At 44.3% G+C, this 20,248-nt stretch overlaps 1 protein-coding gene across 1 annotated transcript in view; it reads left to right on the top strand.

The window, feature by feature from the left end:
• FBN2 (fibrillin 2) overlaps positions 1-19,920 on the top strand; it is a gene marked incomplete at both ends in the record, with an annotated part of 188,032 nt that extends 168,112 nt beyond the window's left edge. The window contains 10 exons of the mRNA XM_080919750.1: positions 2,214-2,339; positions 3,560-3,766; positions 4,839-4,964; positions 6,577-6,699; positions 9,007-9,123; positions 9,747-9,875; positions 11,441-11,560; positions 16,288-16,519; positions 17,917-18,094; positions 19,546-19,920. Of these exons, the coding sequence (XP_080775876.1) occupies positions 2,214-2,339; positions 3,560-3,766; positions 4,839-4,964; positions 6,577-6,699; positions 9,007-9,123; positions 9,747-9,875; positions 11,441-11,560; positions 16,288-16,519; positions 17,917-18,094; positions 19,546-19,920 (1,733 nt within the window). The remainder of the gene's footprint in view (positions 1-2,213; positions 2,340-3,559; positions 3,767-4,838; positions 4,965-6,576; positions 6,700-9,006; positions 9,124-9,746; positions 9,876-11,440; positions 11,561-16,287; positions 16,520-17,916; positions 18,095-19,545) is intronic.
• Between the last annotated feature and the right edge of the window lie 328 nt (positions 19,921-20,248).

Genomic DNA, 20,248 nt, shown 5'->3' with positions numbered 1-20,248 from the left:
GGACAGTGGCATACACTTCTCATAATTATGGCTCCATGTAGTGGGGTTGCCCATAGAAGTCCAAAATCCATGGTTCCCAGCCTCATGAATGAAATGAGAACTGTCCTGGGCACCATTCTTTTTCTTGGTAGTGCTGCTGTGGGTTAGACTCAGAGTAAGAAGAGGGGATGAGCACAGGCAGAGCAGTGGGCATGGAAAGGGTAATAGTCGGTGGTCCTCACAGGCAGATTGTCCAAGAAGAGACAGTGGATGCTGAGGATCAAGACACCCTGCGTGGTGTAGCACCACATTGAGGCACACCCTATAAAAACTACAGATTTACCAGCTTTTTGCTTTAAAAAAAAAATCTCATTGCCAGTGGCAGTAAGGCAAAGTAAAAGCTAAAATGCATCCACTTGTCATTCATAGGATCAGAGCTTACACTAGGCAGTGCATCCAGCAAAAGTGTTTTTTGGAGAATTATTCCCTAGTGTTAAATGATAGATCGATATAAATATATCAAGCAGGGCAACGGCCATGCATACCTTTCATCCCAGCACTTGGGAGGCGGAGGCAGGTGGAACTCTGAGTTGAAGGCCAGCCTGGTCTACCAAGCAAACTCTAGGAGATGTGTCATATGTTTCTGGATGGATGGATAAATGGATGGATGGATGGGTGGATGGATGGATGGATGGATGGATGGAATGATAAATGGATGGATGGAGAAAGAGCAAGGCACTTGAGAAAGGCTCAGATCTAGAAGTAGCCAATCTAAGCTCTCATATTCTAGAAACAACAAACTAGAAAACTCAAATTTCATAATCAAGCTCATTATTTTTGTGAGCACTTTTAAATTTTCACAGTAAGGTCCCCCTGCCCCCAGAGCTGAAAGTCTACATGGAGCCACATCTTTGTGGATTTCAGAATACTAAAAGAAAACTGAAAATTCTCAACAGTTTCAGAGGAGGAGGGGGACTAGATCACTGTCAAATGAACAAAAATGCAGGGTAAGAGAAAATAGACTATTTTTAATATTTCTAAGGGAAATAATTTTGAACTAAAATTTCAAACTCAGTAAAGTGTAAAAACAATCAAAGTAAGGTATTATCAGAAGTCTATTTAGGAATTTATTTTATATTCACATGACCTCTCTGAACTAATTAACAAACTATATTATTTGAACTTGAATCCAAGAGACAGTGATTACATGTGTGTAACCACACCTCAGACCTACCAACTTACAAGTTACTAGCTAAAGATGTTTGAACAGATACCACTACTGAGGCAGGACCTGAGGAGGCTAAGGCAAGAGGAAGGCCTCTCCAAATCCACCCCAGATGACACAGTCGGTTTAAGTCAGCCTGGGTAACTTAGTAAAACGTTACCTCAAAATCAGAGCACAGAGATAATGGCCCAGTGGTAAGTGCTTACCTAGCATGCATAATGTACTGGATTCAATGCACAGTATCAGAAATTAGAATTAGTACTTGACTGACCCTGGTGGAGAATTAAGCAAAAGGTCATTTTGAGACCATTTAAAGGATGCTACCAGAAGAGTAGAAAGGACATGGTAATACCGAAACCTGAGTTGAAGATACAAAGAAAGGACAGAGAACTAGACTGGTTTGATAGAGAAAAGGGACATCACTGTAAATGTGAAATAACTTGAAACTTATGAAACAGCAGGTAAGACTGACTGGAATGGTTTAAGTTGCTGGATCAAAGATAAACACACTTTAAAAGGTTTTTATGGAGGTTTGACCAAATGCTTTTTGTCAGAAACGCGCCAAAACAAAAGGATATGATGATAATGTGAAAATCAAGGGATGGGGAAAGACAGTCCAGGCATCTGCTAATAAAAAGACAACTGCACCAGCGATCCCACTCAAAGCTCTCCTCCCTGGTCCCCACCTTTCCCCGACTCTTTCCACAGTCATTTCCTCCCCTTTCAGAAGCTGGCCCTCTCTTCCACCGGATGCTTCCTCGCTGGTGGAGCTTCTCCAGGTCCACAAAGACACCATCCCTCTTTTACAGGGGCAGGGTCAAAAGGGAAACTTTCAGAAAGGAGCCTTCTGGCTGGATGAGGTGCACCGAGAGCAGCGGTCATGTGACCGCTTTAGTCCTGCCTCCTGATATCTTTTCAAGGCTTTTACATAGGAGGCGAACGCGGAAAGACTGGAAGCTATGATTTTACGAGCTGCTCATTACTCGTATTTTCTTTTCCCCCTACGAAGACGAAAACGAATGCAGGACCAAGCCAGGCATCTGTGAAAATGGACGCTGCGTTAACATCATTGGGAGCTACAGGTGCGAGTGCAATGAAGGGTTCCAGTCAAGCTCCTCGGGCACCGAATGCCTCGGTAAGTGAATCCGTGACTATTTCCCTGGGTAAGCATAGCATGCCTATGATGTCATCACAGAACAGCTCCCCACATTCATCCTTGCCTTGTCCAACCAGTACTCGACATGCCTCAGGCCGCATATATAAATCTATTAAAATGATGTATCTATATGCCTGCGCCTTACATGCCCGCGTTACGTAAGTAACAACCTGGAACAGTCTTTTCAAAGCGGAGATTAGTTAAGCTCTGTGGAAAATGTGACTTTAGTAAGACCGACATCAGGAGATGATTTAATTCCAAAAAAGAAAATATTTTCAGTGTGAGGTAAGCCCTGCCAGTACTAATGCGAAGCAAACGCCACACATTTCAAAAGCGCAGTGGGGGTTAATTTCTTACATTACGGTTCAGAAAGAAAAATGCTTGACAAAATAATTTCTAATTGGAAATATAACTTCATGAGCACTATAGCACACTGACCCAAAGCTGAAATGTGTACACTGTAGCGGGTGCAGCTAATGATGGCAGCTGTAAACACAGGTTGTGGCCGGAAATCATCAACCTGCTGCCCCCAGTCCTGGGGATGCTTGTATACCTGACTATGTATTTTATTTCCTGCTGTCTCCAATCTCGATCTTTACCAGTTCTATGTCTTTAAAGAAGCCCTACGAGCAAAACGCTGCTTTTCGTTCGTGTTACAAGTTTTTCTAGAACAGTTGGCTTATGAAACCATGCTGACGGATTTTTCCTCCATGCTTACATCACAGAAGCCCCTGGACTTACATTAATCTGCTATCTACAGTGCACTAAATCCTCTCACTGCTGACACTAATAGAATAATAGAACAAAACATAATCTTGAATTTGTTCTTTATTCCCTTCCTAGTATCACTTTGTCTAACAGGAAAAAACTTCATCCGATGGTCTTCCCTTCTGGGTTCTCTGGGAATACAGCTCCTAACCATTTGCCTGTTACTTCCGTTGAATCGAAAAGAATAATTCCATTTTTATTGAATAATTTATTCAACATTCTACTGGATAACATTTGTCAGCTTTAATACTCAATTCATAGTCTAAACATCATGGGGGGAAGGGGGGTATAGTCAACAAACAATCAAGCGTCAGCTGCTCACTTAGGAAGAATCCTGAGTTTTGAAGCTTTTGGGGGGGGGAGCATGATGGTCCCCTGAAAACCAAGCTGCCCGATACCTGCCTTGACTCTTGTCTTGTGTCCCGCTCCAGACAACCGCCAGGGTCTGTGCTTCGCAGAGGTATTGCAGACCATGTGTCAGATGGCCTCCAGTAGCCGCAACCTCGTCACCAAGTCAGAATGCTGCTGTGATGGCGGGCGAGGCTGGGGCCACCAGTGTGAGCTGTGCCCACTTCCTGGAACTGCCCAGTACAAAAAGATATGTCCTCACGGCCCAGGATACGCCACTGATGGAAGAGGTGATGTGCTGAGGGGCCTCGGGCCTTGTATCAAACCAGTGAATTTTATACGTCCAGACTAATGTAAAAAATGTGAAAGGGTAATTTTATCAGATTTCTCTCAGAAAGTCTGGTATTCTATACACATATCAAAATATTCTTGCCCAGTGCTATATACTGGGGTGTGTGTGTGTGTGTGTGTGTGTGTGTGTGTGTGTGTATGTAAGTGCATATGCACTTGTGTAAGGTGTGCCTGGAGGCCAGAGAAACTGTCCAAGGTGCCTGTGCACCTTAGGGATTCTGATGTTTTCATCCATACTACCACTCCTGGCCTTTTAAAATTAAGGGTCTAGGGATCTAACTCACATCTTGAGCGTCTTACCACTGAATTATCTCCCCAGCCCACGATTCACAAAATTTAAGAGATCTATTTCTATGTCAAACCCAAGGGAAACTTTATTATTCTCACTTAATGGAGGAGCAAATGGAAGCACAAAACTATGGTAACAATAAATAATGCCCCCCCCCCAAAAAAAACATGGAAAACTCCTGTCTGACCCCAAAAGCCATGGGCACTAATAACCTCCAAACTGCCTTTGCATTGTTTGAAAAAGCAGTGCTCAGCTGAGTGGACATAGGAATTCATTCTATTTTCAGGCACCTTCCGCACTAGCAGGTTTCATAATCAACTAGAGGTTTCTACCGTGTGTGTGTGTGTGTGTGTGTGTGTGTGTGTGCTCTACCAAGTGGTCTATAGATGTTATGAAAGGTAAACTGGTTTCTTCCATTGCTGTACAGACTGCTAACTGAAGCCTATGTATAGAAAATGATCACAGATTTTAAGGGGCATCTTTCAAAAATGTACCAAAAATTGTAACTCCCCACTTAGAATGCAAAACGAACAGTCTGGGATGAGCCTTCCAGCATAGCCCTCCCTTGTCTCTCTCTCTCCACCTCTTCAGATGCCTCTCTTTCCCTCCCAGGTTGCCGTTCCCTGAGAACTAAAAAGGGACTCTTGGACTTCTCTAGGCTGTCTCCACTGCGTACACATTAGCATCTACCCTTCTTTCTTTATTATTTTCTTGCTCTACAGATATCGACGAATGTAAGGTGATGCCAAGCCTCTGCACTAATGGCCAGTGCGTCAACACCATGGGCTCCTTCCGGTGCTTCTGCAAGGTCGGCTACACCACGGACATCAGCGGAACAGCTTGTGTAGGTAAGATCGGACATTAGCAGAACAACTTGTGAAGGTGCACTGCGGAATTTGGCAACTCCTACTTCCCACAGACCCAGCACAGTCGGGGCATCTTTCACAGTGCTGGCCAGACTTCTCAGTCATGCTTCTCTTAAGAGGCAAAGTTCTTGTTTTCTTGGTTTATTTGTTTGTTTGTTTAACTGTGTGAGGCACAGGGTTCAGGTCATCTCAAAATCTGTGCAGTGAAAGAAACATAAAAATTGAAAAAATGCACTTTCGACATTTCCTATTTTAATTTAAAATTTACAAACACATGTCTATTTGTTAAAGAAAATAAGTAGGTTTCTCTTGTGAATCCAGTGTGTTTGTGTGTGAAGCGGAATTCATTCTTTACAGTTTCTCATGAAGTGAAGCAACTAAGCACCACCTAAAATCTCTCCTTGCGAAGAAGTGTCACCGCAGCATCCTCTGGCTGTTCACATAATATTCATCTTCTTTAATTTGTAGTTATCTGATCCATGTCGTTTTCTGACAAACAGAAGGTTGAGGGCGAGCCTTCTTGTAACCTTTCAAGCAGTTCTCGATCTCTCTTCATTTCCTAGTGTATGTGATCCCTCTTAAATTACCAGTTTTACAAAAAGTACCAAGCAAAATAGACCAACTCCACAAAAGCATTTTAATCACGCAGTAGAAGCAGCAGACGGGGGAGTAGCCAGGAGTGGGCTCTGAATCAAGAGATTCTGCATGCAGCAGGCATCCATCCATCCATCCATCCATCCATCCATCCATCCATCCATCCATCTATCCATCCATCCAGTGAGTGCTGTGGAGGAAATGGTGACTGTCTGCTGTCTGTCACAGGTCTGGCAATTAAGAGTTGGCACAGCCCAGTGCGGACAGACCAAGTGTGGCTTAGCCACAATATTCTGTCCGTCAGTGGTTCTCCACCTTCCTAACGCTGTGACCCTTTGATACAGATCCTCATGTCGTGCTGGCCCCCGCCCCCTCTCATTCATAAAATTATGCCCATTGCTACCTCGTAACTGTCGATTTATAGTGTCTCAGTTCATAGGACCATCTGGAGTATGTGTTTCCCCATGGTGGAGAACCACTGCTGTAAGTGAACTGTGCAATGTAGAAAGGCCACAAAAGGGGGTTCACCGGATCTTAGGTAACTTACCCTGGAAGGAAACAAAAGGAACAGGGAAAATGAGAGACCCTGTCAGGAGAACAGGGTATGCAGAGGGCATCTGTGAGAAGCTGCCACAGGGAAGCCACTGGCTCAGAGTAAACCCACAGTCCACATTCAAGAGACAAGAAGGAATGGGAGCACCCCTAAGGTCTAGTCCAGACTAATTAAGTTGAGGAGTTTCTTGGTCTAAATCTTTTTTTTTTTTGAGCCCAGACAGTTGTCTAGACATTCCAAGATCTAGCCAAGATCTGTGCATTGATCCTCAAAGTAAGCCAGTCTGCTACTTTAGAGACAACTGTTGTAAGCGTCATTTCTTGCTGGCTGAATTCACTGTGTTTTGCACAGGGAAAGCAAGAAGGATGCAGTAAGAATGTGGGGGGAGTGGAGGGGCTGGCTGTTCCTCATAACCGGGTCTCTCGTGTCGCTCTTACCTCTCCTTAGACCTGGATGAATGTTCCCAGTCTCCAAAGCCATGCAACTTCATCTGCAAGAACACAGAGGGCAGTTACCAGTGCTCCTGCCCACGGGGGTATGTCCTTCAGGAGGACGGCAAGACGTGCAAAGGTGAGAGGAAGCCCTACCCCTCTTCAGTAACATCTGCATATCAGCCTTGTAGCACACACTTCCCCTATGTTAAGAAGCTGCTTCACAGAAAACTGGACCAGGACTCCTATTATAGAAGCAAGGGGACTTGAAACTCTAAATTAAAATATTTTACTCCTTAGAAATTAAAAGAAATAAAGTCTGCATGGATGCATGCACACACAAGCACATTTACGCATGTCCTCTCAAACACGTGCATATGTGTGTACACACACACACAAGCACTCACACACACACACATGCAAAAGGAATATTTTGTTTTCAGCCAGGAACCGCAAATTTACTTCAAAAGAAAGTGGTTGGAACTGGATGTCATCACATTAAGCAAAATAAGCCAGCCTCAGGAACGCAAACATGTTTTCTGACATATACAGAATCTAGACCTTTTTCTAAGGAGTATAAAAATGCCATGATGAAACCCACTACTTTGTATGCTATCCTAAATATTTATAAAATCTTTAAAAATAACTTTTTAAAAAATGTCTGAGACCTCCACCCTCATGAGTCGAATATACACTCCCAGGAAGGGCCTGTCCCCAAGTGCCTAAAGTCTGATGATGTGAAGGAACAAATTTGCAAGTTGACCAAGAAAGGCCTGACTCCCTCCCAGATAGGTGTGATCCTGAGGGACTCACATGGTGTGGCGCAGGTCCGTTTTGTGACTGGAAATAAACTCTTAAGAATCTCTAAATCCAAAGGCCTTGCCCCTGATCCCCCTGAGGATCTCTACCATTTGATTAAGAAAGCAGTTTCTGTCCGAAAGTAGCCCCGAGAGGAACAGAAAGGATAAGGATGCTAAATTCTACCTGATTCTGACAGAGAGCAGAATTCACCAGTGGGCTCGATACTGTAAGACTAAGCGTGTGCTCCCACCCAATTGGAAATATGAGTTGTCCACAGCCTCTGTTCTAGTGGCAAAAATGTTGTGTACACAAGCAATAAAATCACTTTGAGTTAAAAAAAATATGTCTGGCATGAAAGTGCAGAAAACTTTTGGGAAGATGGTCAAGAGGATAGAGGGAGAGACAAGAAGAGATAATGGAGTGGTAAATTTGAGCAAGTTACAGGCTTATGAAAATACCATAATCCTAATCCATCCATTCATACGGTAACTTTTTCATTAAAAATCTCTGATGCAAGAGTTGTTAAGAACCATCAGGAACCCGAGTTCTTGCTGCTGCTAACCTCAGGCTCCACCTCAGTTTTACATGCATCTGCATTTACTGCAGAAAGGTGAGGAGTGAGTGTGTGCATTAATTTGTGCACACACTGTATTAAAAATGGTTCGCACGCCAAGTTTGGTCACTAAAATGGCTACAGTGCCACTCTATGTTTGATTTTATAAGAACCCTTCTAAGCATGATGCTAATGAACTGAACAGATGATTTAACTGTATTCTCCGTGAAGCAAAATTCTCTTTCCAAGCTATAGTAAATAATAATAACAATAATAATAATAATAATAATAATAATAATAATAATAATAATAATAATAATAACACAATAAAAGTAACAAGTGTGGGATTTTCTTGAACCTGTTGGGAGAAATTGTTTGGCAGAACTGATGTTTTGCACAGTTTACTCAAGTCAAAATCAGATATTGAGTTTCCTATTAGAAGAGTTCAGATATTAATATAAATTTATAGTTGTTCTGGTTTTGATTGGAGAGGCGGAGGTGGGGAAGGGAGTGGGTGTCTGTTTGCTGTGTTTAAAACAGGTTGCTCTGTGTAGCCTTGACTGACCTGGAACCCCCTCTGTAATCCCGGCTGGTCTTGAACTCACAGAAATCCTCCCATCTCTGCCTCCCAAGTGCTAGAATTAAAGGCATGCACCAGCACTGCCCAGCAGAAGCTGTGTTTTTGCTTCTTTTCTTTTATAAGTAATGGCATTCCCATTCAGATCTGGTAACCCTCCCTCCATTTCCAAACTCTACCTTATGTTTATTGAATATCCCCTTTAACAAGAATATGTAACTATCTATGTACCAAACCACATTGACTACAAGAAGGACAACTTTTCCATGTCACCTTTGAAAATGATGGACCTGCTTTGCTTCGGCCATCCGGTTTCTTATTTTAAGAAAACTTTGCCCTATAACCCTTTAGCAACCCTGTCCCAATTGGTAACCTTCTATACTTAGGCTGCTTAACATGCACATTCAAACCCTTCCTCGTATGCATATGGGAGCCTACAGACCTCAGCTGAAGTGTAAACCCAATCGCCCCTATGGGAAACGCATGACTTCTCCTTGGCTTCTCTGTCATTTCAGACCTCGATGAATGTCAAACCAAACAGCACAACTGCCAGTTCCTCTGTGCCAACACCCTGGGGGGGTTCACCTGTAAATGTCCGCCCGGTTTTACCCAGCATCACACTGCTTGCGTTGGTAAGGCAAATGACAGTCAGGGTCCTTCTCGGACATCGGTTGGGTGCATAGCCGTGGCTCAGTCGGGCCTAGGGAAGTTGTGGGTGACATGGATATTTGTTGACTAGAATGCCATCCACGGGAAGAAGGCCTGGACACGCATTTGCACATGCAGTGTGCACACTGTATAGTGCCCCAGCCTCACATCCTCAGTGCGGCTGCGGTGTTAAAACACGGGGGAAGTCCTGCCACACACGTGTAGAGCAGGCATGTTCTAAGTCATGCCTCAGTTTCACAAACCACATGCAGCTATGATGCTCAGATAAAATAGGATCAAAGGCTGCACTGGCGTTTTTTCAATTTTGTTATAGAAGGCACATTTTTAAGAGATCCTTAAATTATTCTGTATTATCTAAGACGGTACCTCCAGTCATTCTAAAACAGATTTCTAGTCGCAAGTCACTGAAAACCACGTGTTTCATGCTGCTCTTGCGAATGAATTCTGATTTGCCTTAGTCTAAAGTGCCCTCCTGACAGAATGAAAACATGGCCTGTGCCCCTCCGTTTATTTCACGTCGTGAGATTTAATTGACTGGCAATACAAGGAAGCTTGACTCTTTCCCTCCATCTTGTTGCTTGGCTAGATAACAATGAATGTGGGTCTCAGCCTTCCCTCTGTGGAGCAAAGGGGGTCTGTCAGAACACGCCTGGGAGCTTCAGCTGTGAATGTCAAAGAGGGTTCTCCCTGGATGCCTCTGGGCTGAACTGTGAAGGTGAGTCCAAGTGCACAGGAATCCTTAATGTGGGGGCTTCAGAAAGCATGTGCCATTCAAGCCTGAGTTCAGACCCCCAGCACCCAGGTCAACGCCGAGTAGGCATGGTACCTCGTCTGCAGTCCCCACACTCTGGAAGCGGGACTGGAATCCGTGGTGCAAGCTGGATAGCTATGCTAGAGGAATCAGTACGGTCTGGAGTTAGCAAAAGATCCTGCCTCAACATACAAGGTAGAGCACCGTTCAAGAACACACACAGAGACACACAGGTACACACACACACACACACGTACACACACACACACACACACACACACACACGTGTGAGCACGTGCACACACCACTCCCTGCACTGTACACATTTGCCCATGCACAAAGAACATGCATGTGCAGGGACACCACATACATATACACAGGCAAAAAGAATATTTAAACTCCGCACCCATGATGCCACCCACGAGACAGGTATTTTTCTCTTAGGAAATCCAAAAGAACAGCTGCTGGGATGAAAAGAAAGAAAACGACCACATGGGGGTCTTCAGTGTTTACTTGGCACTTGCTCATGTCACTCCCAAGAAGGCAGATATGTCAGTGTTGTAGGGCTCAGATTATCAGTCCCCGTCAACCTTCTGCTTTTATATTGTGTTATAATTTCTAATGCCCAGTTAATTATCCTTTTTTACAAGTTATTCCCAGACGTATGTGGCTTTCCACTCTAGATGCAGTCAAAATATTGAACATGCTCTCTAAGAATGATGGGGCTTTGGTATGCATTTTTCCGCCATCTGTTCTAAAATTTTGATTTTAATTTTCATATTTGAAATCAATAGGCATTAAAAAGCATTCTGACCCTCCAGCTGCGTGCCATGTGTGAATTCAGCTCGTGACCATCCACATAAGATACCATTTATTAATTATCCGTGTAAATTTGTTACACATCCATCAGGCGTGCCAATTTTATTTCACTCTTTTGGGGTAGATTTCAAAGCCTTAGTTGCCATTCCAAAAGTGTATGCATATATTAACAAAGAAATTATTCCATATGTAGTACCACATCTTGCCTAAAAATAACAACATATTCAAATAGTTTAAAAGGATTTGCATCTAATTAGTCTTGACTGACAATAAAAAAAATGTTTGCATGCAAAACCATTATACTTTATAGATAGCTTCGTAGTGTGTGTATCTTCCCCACAATGGGGATTACATATGAGTCACTTTTGAATCAGTTACAATCTTTAATGCAAATAGATATAATTTACCAAATAAATCATACCATATGGAGCTGGTCAATTCAAACTGTTCCACATTTGCGGTGACTGTGGTTGACCTGCTGAAATTACCCTCTTCCTCAGAGCGCTGGTGTGCTGTGGTCTGGTGGACAGCATCAGAATAAGGTGGTTTCTTATCTTAGCCAGGCTTTGCACATCCCTGACTAGTAACCATGTTGGAGAAAAGCCCAGTCCCTCCCCAGGCCGTGCGCTGTTTAGGTTGTTCCTGAAAGGTTGCGTGTGGAATGCACTTACCAAGGAAATGTGAAGACTGAACTCGGGTTGTTTTTGCAGACGTTGACGAATGTGATGGAAACCACAGGTGCCAACATGGCTGTCAGAACATTCTGGGAGGTTATCGGTGTGGCTGCCCACAGGGCTATGTCCAGCACTACCAGTGGAATCAGTGTGTTGGTGAGCATTCCTCGGGGACCTGGCTTTTCTGAACTTCAGCACCTGAGTAAACTAAATAATAGATGTTCTAGTTGCCGTACAGACTCCTAGAACCTAAAACACCAGTTTAACCATTTAAGGTCAGTGTGTGAGAGAGCTAGAGTTAGTTCAGTGGAAGATCACTTGCCTAGCATGTGGAAGGTTCAGGGTCCTGTCCCACCCCTACACACTGTTGAAGAAGTAGACAGAAGTCTGTATAAAAACATTGATGCACACCAGGGGCTTATTGTGCTCGTTTCTGTACTTGTGCATGTGACTAAATCCATCATAAACATGTTTTGGCATATTTAAAGGTACCTCGGTTACAGGTGCAGCCATTTTGACTTTTGATGGACAGAGAGGTTGGGGATGGCGTTACAAACATCATGCAAACTTCCCATGCTTTGCCGCGTTTCATTAGTAATCCGTTAGATGCCGTTCAGGGACGCATTCACCCATTACCCTGGAATAAATTTAAGGGGCCCTTTCGATTCTTCTTGAGACAGGGCCTCATATAGTCCAGGCTTGTCTATAACTTGCTACATAGCCCCAGGCCATCCTTAATCCTGCAACCTCTGCTTCCCAGGACAAGGATGTCAGGCATACATCTGCATGCCCAGCCAGGAATTCCAACCCCCAAGGAGAGTTATTCTGTCCTCACGTGTCCCATAGATTTATTGAGTATTGCGATGTTGCTTTAACATAGAAAAAAACAACTAGTCAGAGCAAATGCTGCTGACAACTCCAGACAAAAATGTTTATTAAAAACACACACACAACAGGCATTCTGTTCTATTCTCTGCACTGATAGTAATCACGGAAATTCTCCTCATAAGAAGCCACTGATGAAAGAGACCCTTATCCTTCCTGAGTAGACTGACTGAGCATATGCCCAGTTTCTTTGCTCCACTTGAACGCACTCCATAGCTGTCCTGTCCAACACACTGTGGGAGTAGAAGCTTGTATTGCCCAACAGGAGAGAAGCCGAGCTCCCCCAGAGAGCCGCAGACTCCTTCCTTGTCTCCGAAGTGATTGAAGACACTACACATGCCATTCAAATGTGCTGTAGTGATCCACCAAAGGAATTGACTTGATGTGATCTTTTATGTTCTGCTTCAGAGAATTTTCTAGTGGCAGCTTAACGAGCTGAGAAGAAAACCAAGTGTTTCATAAGAGAAGTGAGGTCCACGGAGCTCTTATCTGGACTGCGGCCTCCCGCCAGGCCAAGGGCAGATGCTTTGCCACACCAGATATGCACATCTGGGGAAGGGGAGGCAGACAGCCTTGATTCGGAGCAAGGCATGATGATTATGTGTGAGGAAATATCACAAATGAAACCTATTGTTTTACACTCTAAAAGAGATAAACAAAAACACTTTAAGAACATGTAGCTAGCAAAGAAAGGTAAGGCTAAAGTTTTAAATGATTACCAAAGCAACAAGTTAAACAACCAAGCAAAACTATTTTGTAAATATAATTCAATTCTTTTTCTTCATGAAAAAAACAAATGCTGCGGAATTCCTTAAGCCCTGATACATTCATTCATATACAGAGGTCATGCACTGTCAAGCTCTTTCCAACATAGGAAGTGGTGGCTTTGACTATTAAAGATGACATAGAACTTTGTTTACCATGATGTTTGTAAACTCCCAGACCCATTGCTTTAGTAAGTACTGCAGACCTGTGGTTAGTTCTGCAGAGCTTAAGGCAAAAGAATGATTCTCCAGTAGTCAGTTTACACCAAATTCGTAGTTTCAAGGAGGACTTAAAATTAAATGAGAACACATAGAAGTCACCAGTTAAAATTCCTACACCTCTTAAAGTTTTGATCTAAAACATTCACTGCAACAGCAGCTGCTCGAGCCTTTAGTAACTGTGGAGTTTGGGTTGAGGAATGGCCCGTGTGCGGCTTGAAATGGTGAGGTACCATCCCAGTTTGGTTTCCACGGTTCCTTAGTTTAAATGCTCTATTTAGCCTAGACCACCAGAGTCCAGACCCAGGCCTGCAATGCTTCTAATCAGAAACAGAGCAATGGCGCTTCCAAGGATGAGGCACGGTAGATTTCCCCAGCAGGCCAGCACCTGAAGACTAAAGTAGGAGTATCCAAGGCCTGTGAGACCCACTCTCAAAAACACACTGACCAAGGAAGGGAACTCGGAGCACGTAAGCAGGTCTCCCCACTTGCAAGAGTTAGGGTTTCTTTCTTCAAATGATTATCTTTAGGCAGTCGACCCTTGGGTAGACAGAGACAGGATTGCAAAGGTCCTGGATCCCTCCAGGGATTTAGCTCACCTCTGTTAAAACTGACACTCCTCTTGCTTTTAAGCCACATAACATAATGGGAATTGTAGCTCAAAGACAGGGCAGAAACTTACCCCAGCTGGGAAGCTAATGAAAGCAGCGAATTAGAGTGCTAAGAATTAGGACCGAGCTCAGTCATCTGCCTCTGTTGGTATAAATGTGCGCCATGACTGGAGGGAGGAGAGGGGACTTTCCTGGAGCTCTCTCCTCTGGTGCACAGCCGAAGGTTTCAGTCAGTGCGTCAGACTCCCACAAACCGATGAACTCCAAAGTTCACGCTGCTGTTCGTGGTACCACCAATTTGAGATGTGTAATCAGTCTCTGGAAGTGATCACTTTGGAGAAAGCTTTTCATATGAACTCCCATTTGCAAGTTTTCAGCCGATTACCACAGGGAATCAAGAGGACATCCTAGGACACAGACTGTATGGATGTAGGAAGTGTTCTCAACCACCAGCAGGAACTGAGATTATTTGAAATTGAAACCGTGCGACTGATAACGAACATTCGCATATGAGGACAACGTCTCAGTGTGCACTTTATTTTGCCATTTACTGCAGATAGCTTTCAGTCTCTTCTATATTACAAGTTTTCCCCAACAATCACAACATAGACAAAGACATTTCAACTCACAATGTATCTCAAACAAGGCCATACTTAACCAAATTCATACAATGTTACTATGTTATATATTTATAGCGTATAAATATGAGAACCTCATGGTACTTCCAGAAACATAATCCTGTTTTAAAATGTTCTTGTAAATGGAATACTTAAATTCAATTTACCCAATTAATTGGCTTTCTGGGTAATTTTTCTGACTTAACACAATGCCGTAATAAAGTCATGGTGGGAACATGCCATTAAGCTGTAATCTGATTTAGATTCCATGTCAGAAGAGAAATAGTACATATAAATGTGGAAACTAATTGTAAAGCAGATGACACTTTGGGACAGAATTCCAAGTCTCTCAAATAGAGAAACGGAGCATTGGGCCCATTCAGATCCCACAGAGCCAACCCACTGAGAATGTATTTCCTGTCAATAAAAATGACGCCAGGAGATTTCACCTATTAGGCAAATGACCATATTTTATATTTGGTGGCTAAGAGTTCTTCATTTACTTGTCTCATTTAAGTCTCCAACTATGTACATTACATTAAAATATGCCTAATACCTGCCCTTTCAGCAGCCTCTGTCCTGGACTTTACAAAGTTCAATTTTCTGTCTAGAGGCCTCTGCTGAACCCCAACTCCATCTAGAGAATCTCTCTGTGCTGCTGTGGGTCTCTGCTGCCCCCACACCCTGTAATCATTGTGTTCCCAAGGTGTGCACACTCGCAGATGGGCCTGCTTGCACTCAGGCTGAAATATGTCCCCAGGCACTCTACACTCCATAAGCAGTCACTGGGATGGAAAGAATTCCGTAGAACAGATGTGATCCCTGCCCAGCGTGAAGCGTGGGTCATAATAAAGCACAAGAGGAGTCAAACCCAGGGCTATCTCATCAACCAAACAGTTAGCCATCTCGTAATTCCCAAAGTCGAAAGCACCTTTGGGGCTTTAACCCTTGATGTCAGCAACTGAAAGCAAACCTGTAATTATGTCCCCACCAGGCGTCTGAGGGACAGAGCTAAGCATTTAGCAGTCAGAGGGATAGCAGGGAGGGTAAAGTCCTGAGGGAAGACACAGTCTGCACCAGGCAGGCTCTGGGGCAGTTCAAACCACTCTTAGTTCAAGAGACTCAATCGAGGTCATTTTCATCGCTGTTTTATAAGAGGCTCTGAATTTTTCAGAGACTCCCTCCCATATAGACATGAAGAGGTGGGACAGTGCTAAGGGCCAAGGAGCAGCCACAAATGCTGGTAGAGAGATGGGCTCCTTTAAAAATCTACATGGTTCGTGTACCGTCAAACTCACCCTTTTACAGTGTCTGTTGAAAGTGTTTAGGTGTGTTCTCCTGAGAGTATGCAGTCAGCAATTCCAATCAATAGTCTCCATTGCCCCCCCAATAGAAATCCCATAACTGATAGCCACTCCCCCACTTTCTCCCTCCCCCCCCCCAAACTATAAATCTGTTCTCTCTCTCTCTGGATTCGCCTAAAATACAGGCTTTTGAAATAACCCTTTGTTAAGAGAATAAAAGAATGATTCATCAAACTGCACATATCTGTCCCTACCAGTTGCCTGTGTGCTCTCAAATAGCACCAGTAGAGAAGGGCCGTGCAGGGGGCTAGGGCTTTCTCAAGCATGTAAAGACAGTAATTTGGAGTAATTTATTTTTATTAACTCTTCTAAAGTTATCTGTCCTGTGAACTGATAGGCCCATGGAGACCCCCACCTTCATCCCCTTTACCCCTGCCCCTTCCCTGTGTAAGGGCTTCTTTCTTTCTTTTTTTCTTTGAACAGATGAAAATGAATGTTCCAACCCCGGTGCCTGTGGCTCTGCCTCCTGCTATAACACCCTGGGGAGTTACAAGTGTGCCTGCCCCTCTGGGTTCTCCTTCGACCAGTTCTCCAGTGCCTGCCATGATGTGAACGAGTGTTCCTCCTCCAAGAACCCGTGCAGCTACGGCTGCTCCAACACGGAAGGGGGCTACCTATGTGGCTGCCCACCGGGGTACTTCAGAGTGGGACAGGGGTAAGACAGCCCATTGTCCCAACAGCAGCAACGGGTGACTCTTCCTCTCTCCAGAGCATTCAGGCGTCCTTGCTTCCCACCCCTGCAAAGGGGAGAGGGAAAGGAACCCCTACATGTGAATCCCAAGAGGGGAAAACATTGGGACTTAGGGGGCCGGGCAATGTAGGAAGCATCAGTCACTGGTCCTCACAATGGCTGAAGTTGATTCATCCAGACTCAAAGCCAGATGCAAAGCTTAGGCAGGTCGTCTGTACAGTGAAAGACAGATGTGCAAATGACCTCCTCCCCTGTATTGCTTTGCTTATATTTCCCCGGGTGTTGATCCAGCAACCCCTGAGGAAGGACTTTATCTGTCTGTCTGTCTACCTGTCTGTCTCTGTCTGTCTCTGTCTGTCTGTCTCTGTCTATCTGTCTGTCTGTCTGTCTGTCTGTCTCTCTCTCTCTCTCTCTCTCTCTCTCTCTCTCTCTCTGTCTCTCTCTCTCTCTGTCTCTCTCTGTCTCTCTCTCTCTCTCTCTCTGTCTCTCTCTGTCTCTCTCTCTCTCTCTCTCTCTCTCTCTCTCTCTCTCTCTGTCTCTCTCTGTCTCTCTCTCTCTCCCCATCTGACTTTTTTATGTTGCCCAGAAAGGGAACAGTCCTTCCCTACAAGGCTGGCTACCCCTTGGGTAACTAAACTTTCTTAGTTCTTGCCACTTGTGTGTGGCTGGGTGCTACCACCACACAGAGACTGTTCTCCTTGGGGACACAGATGATGGTAGTTTACAATCAAATCGGGGTGATCTTCTTTGGAAGAATGAGTAAGTCTGGCAGGCACTAAGTGAGGGATGTAAACCAATCTGACCAGCACTGGTAAACAGTCACACATAACCGAAAAGATTGGGGTTATTGAGGCTCACTTTTGAGCATCACCTCCTTCTGCTAACTAAACTAGGAACACAGAGATACCAGTTGTTAGAGCAAGGACCTTTGCCTGAGCAATTAAGAACTGGCTTCACCTCCTTAAGTAGACTACTTTCAAGTGCTTCAATCTGTATAGGAATTGAGAACTGGAGAAGCCCAGGACTCATCCTCAGAAGAACTTTGCTGTTTCAAAACAAGAGGAAATCTTTCCCTTTGTGTGGCAAGAACAGAACCACAAAGATCAGGTTTTGTGATTGATACAGTTCCTAGTGTTGTGCTGACCCCAACCACAGAGTCATCTCCATTGCTACCTCATGACGGTAACCATGCCACTGTGAGGAGTCATAGCACAAATGTCTGTAATGTCCCATGGTCTCAGGTGGACCCGAGGGTGGGAAGAGCTGTTTGCAGCTTGTTCTTCTTCCGTGTTTCTGAAAGACACTTAGACTGCCCCAGGTTTAATGACAACCTCTAAGAATGTTTTGCTTCTCATAAACAGCCACTGTGTCTCGGGAATGGGCTTCAACAAAGGACAGTACCTGTCGGTAGATACAGAGGCAGAGGACGACGAAAATGCTCTGTCCCCAGAAGCATGCTACGAGTGCAAAATCAATGGCTACCCCAAGAAAGATGGACGGCGGAAGAGGAATGCACAGGAGCCTGAGCCTGCCTCAGCTGTGAGTAGATGCGTGCGGAGCAGAAGCCCTGCTGTGCCCAAAGAAGAAAGGGAAAATAACGGTTATTCTCACACACATACACACACATGCACACACATACACACACATACACGTATTCCTCGGCCCTGCCCACTGTTCATCTGTCTCTCCTAGGACATGTGCACCTAACCTGTCCCTCAGCTCCTGGACCTGTAAGATGAGGATTTAAAAATCTCAACCTCTGAATGCTGCTGATCATGAGCATACACGATCAATAACCACATATGGGCATATTGGTGATTTCCCCTGAGGCGAGGGACAGAATGATGTCACCAGTCACCTCTCTTTGTAGTTAATTTTTTGCTGAGAATTGCCCCCATCAACACACACACACACACACACACACACACACACACACACACACACACACACACACACACGGTAACTGGCTGAGCTTCAGTATTCTGGGTCTCAGAACCTTCTGTTATCTATAGGACCACACTAATTTAGCCCCCCACAAATCCCCCAAATCTAATACTATTTTAAAATAGCAAGTCAATGTTACATTTATTCTTGAGTAGACTTAAGCATCCAACCCAGTGTTTAATCATGGCAAATTGCTCGTCAAGACAGAAAAGCCTTCCCCTTGTGGTGCGCGGAGCATGAGTCTGTCTAAATGCTGATGGGTTCCTCACTTAAGCAAAAACCCACATCAAAGCATTATGGATTGTTTTTTTGGTTTTTGGGTTTTATTCTGTGGCCTGTCTAACTAAGGCAGCATTCTTACTTCACGTCTCAAGTGACAAATTCGGTTCATGCTGTCTGGGCCCTGCTTTTGACCGACCCTGCCTCCCTTACTCTGCAGATGGCTCTGCATGTACTGAGGCTCCCAGTAAATTCACATCCCAGAGCTGACTTCCCTGGGTGCAGGACCTGCTGTTGAACAGCCAGAAGACTTCTCATTTTGACCCTATAAAAGTTAAAATTAGACTCATTTCTTAAATTTTTCCATTAATGTTTTTTGAGCTTCATACATATATAAAAGGTATTATGATCATATTGACCCCCATCTCTCCCCTCCAACCCCCTAAAGAGACCTTCCACCAACACAACATTAGATAATGTCCTATTAGATACAGTTAGTGCTACTCATATATGCACAGTGTATGGGGACAGCCATGGAAACATGGGCAAACTATCAGTGGCCACGACACCAAACAAAAGTGACTGTCTTTCAATGTAAAACTTAACATTGGGTGAGAGTCAGGAAGATTTACAGGGCATCCTCTGCAGAAGAAAGCTTTTCTCAACCCTGACAGGAATTTGCAAGAGCTTCCTCTACAGACAGCAAATGCCCAGACAGGGAACAGCCTCAACCTGCTACCGGTGACTATACTTGAGAGCCGCAGGTGGCTTTCGAATCCACCGTGTGCCCTGTACAAACTCAGGTGTGTTCTTGCTCTTTCCCTCAGGTGGAGCAAATCAGCCTAGAAAGTGTTGCCATGGACAGCCCAGTCCACATGAAGTTCAACCTCTCCGGACTTGGCTCCAAGGAGCACATCCTAGAACTAGTCCCTGCCATTGAGCCCCTCAACAACCACATCCGCTATGTCATCTCCCAAGGGAACGATGACGGCATCTTCCGAATCCACCAAAAGGATGGGCTCAGCTACCTGCACACAGCCAAGAAGAAGCTCACTCCTGGCACATACACACTGGAAATCACCAGCATCCCTCTTTATGGGAAGAAGGAGCTTAGGAAATTGGAGGAATACAATGAGGACAACTACCTCCTGGGGGTGCTGGGGGAGGCTCTCAGAATGAGGTTGCAGATTCAGCTGTATTAGCCCTTTGCAGACTTGGGTACCAGCTCAGATCCCAGCACAGCCAGCCTTCAGAAGTGTTTGGAATATCACTGACCTATTCTGAAGAGGAAAATCCAAAATGACAAAGAATGACTTCTATTCCTTTCCTCCCTGATTCAGACTTTTGGAATGTTGACCCTCACAGGGAAGGATCATTTAGACTCTGGTCTGGCCAAAGATATGAGTGCAAAGGCAAACATAGTTACTGTATTTTTTATATAACTTCATTTTAAAATATATAAAAAAACCTAAATGTTCAAGAGATCAGCATATGGCACTAAATGCACAAAAATAATGTGAGCTTCCTTCC

Source organism: Micromys minutus (assembly GCF_963924665.1).
Source record: "Micromys minutus genome assembly, chromosome: 8".
NCBI classification, from domain to species: domain Eukaryota; kingdom Metazoa; phylum Chordata; class Mammalia; order Rodentia; family Muridae; genus Micromys; species Micromys minutus.
This window is presented reverse-complemented; position numbering and strand designations above follow the sequence as displayed.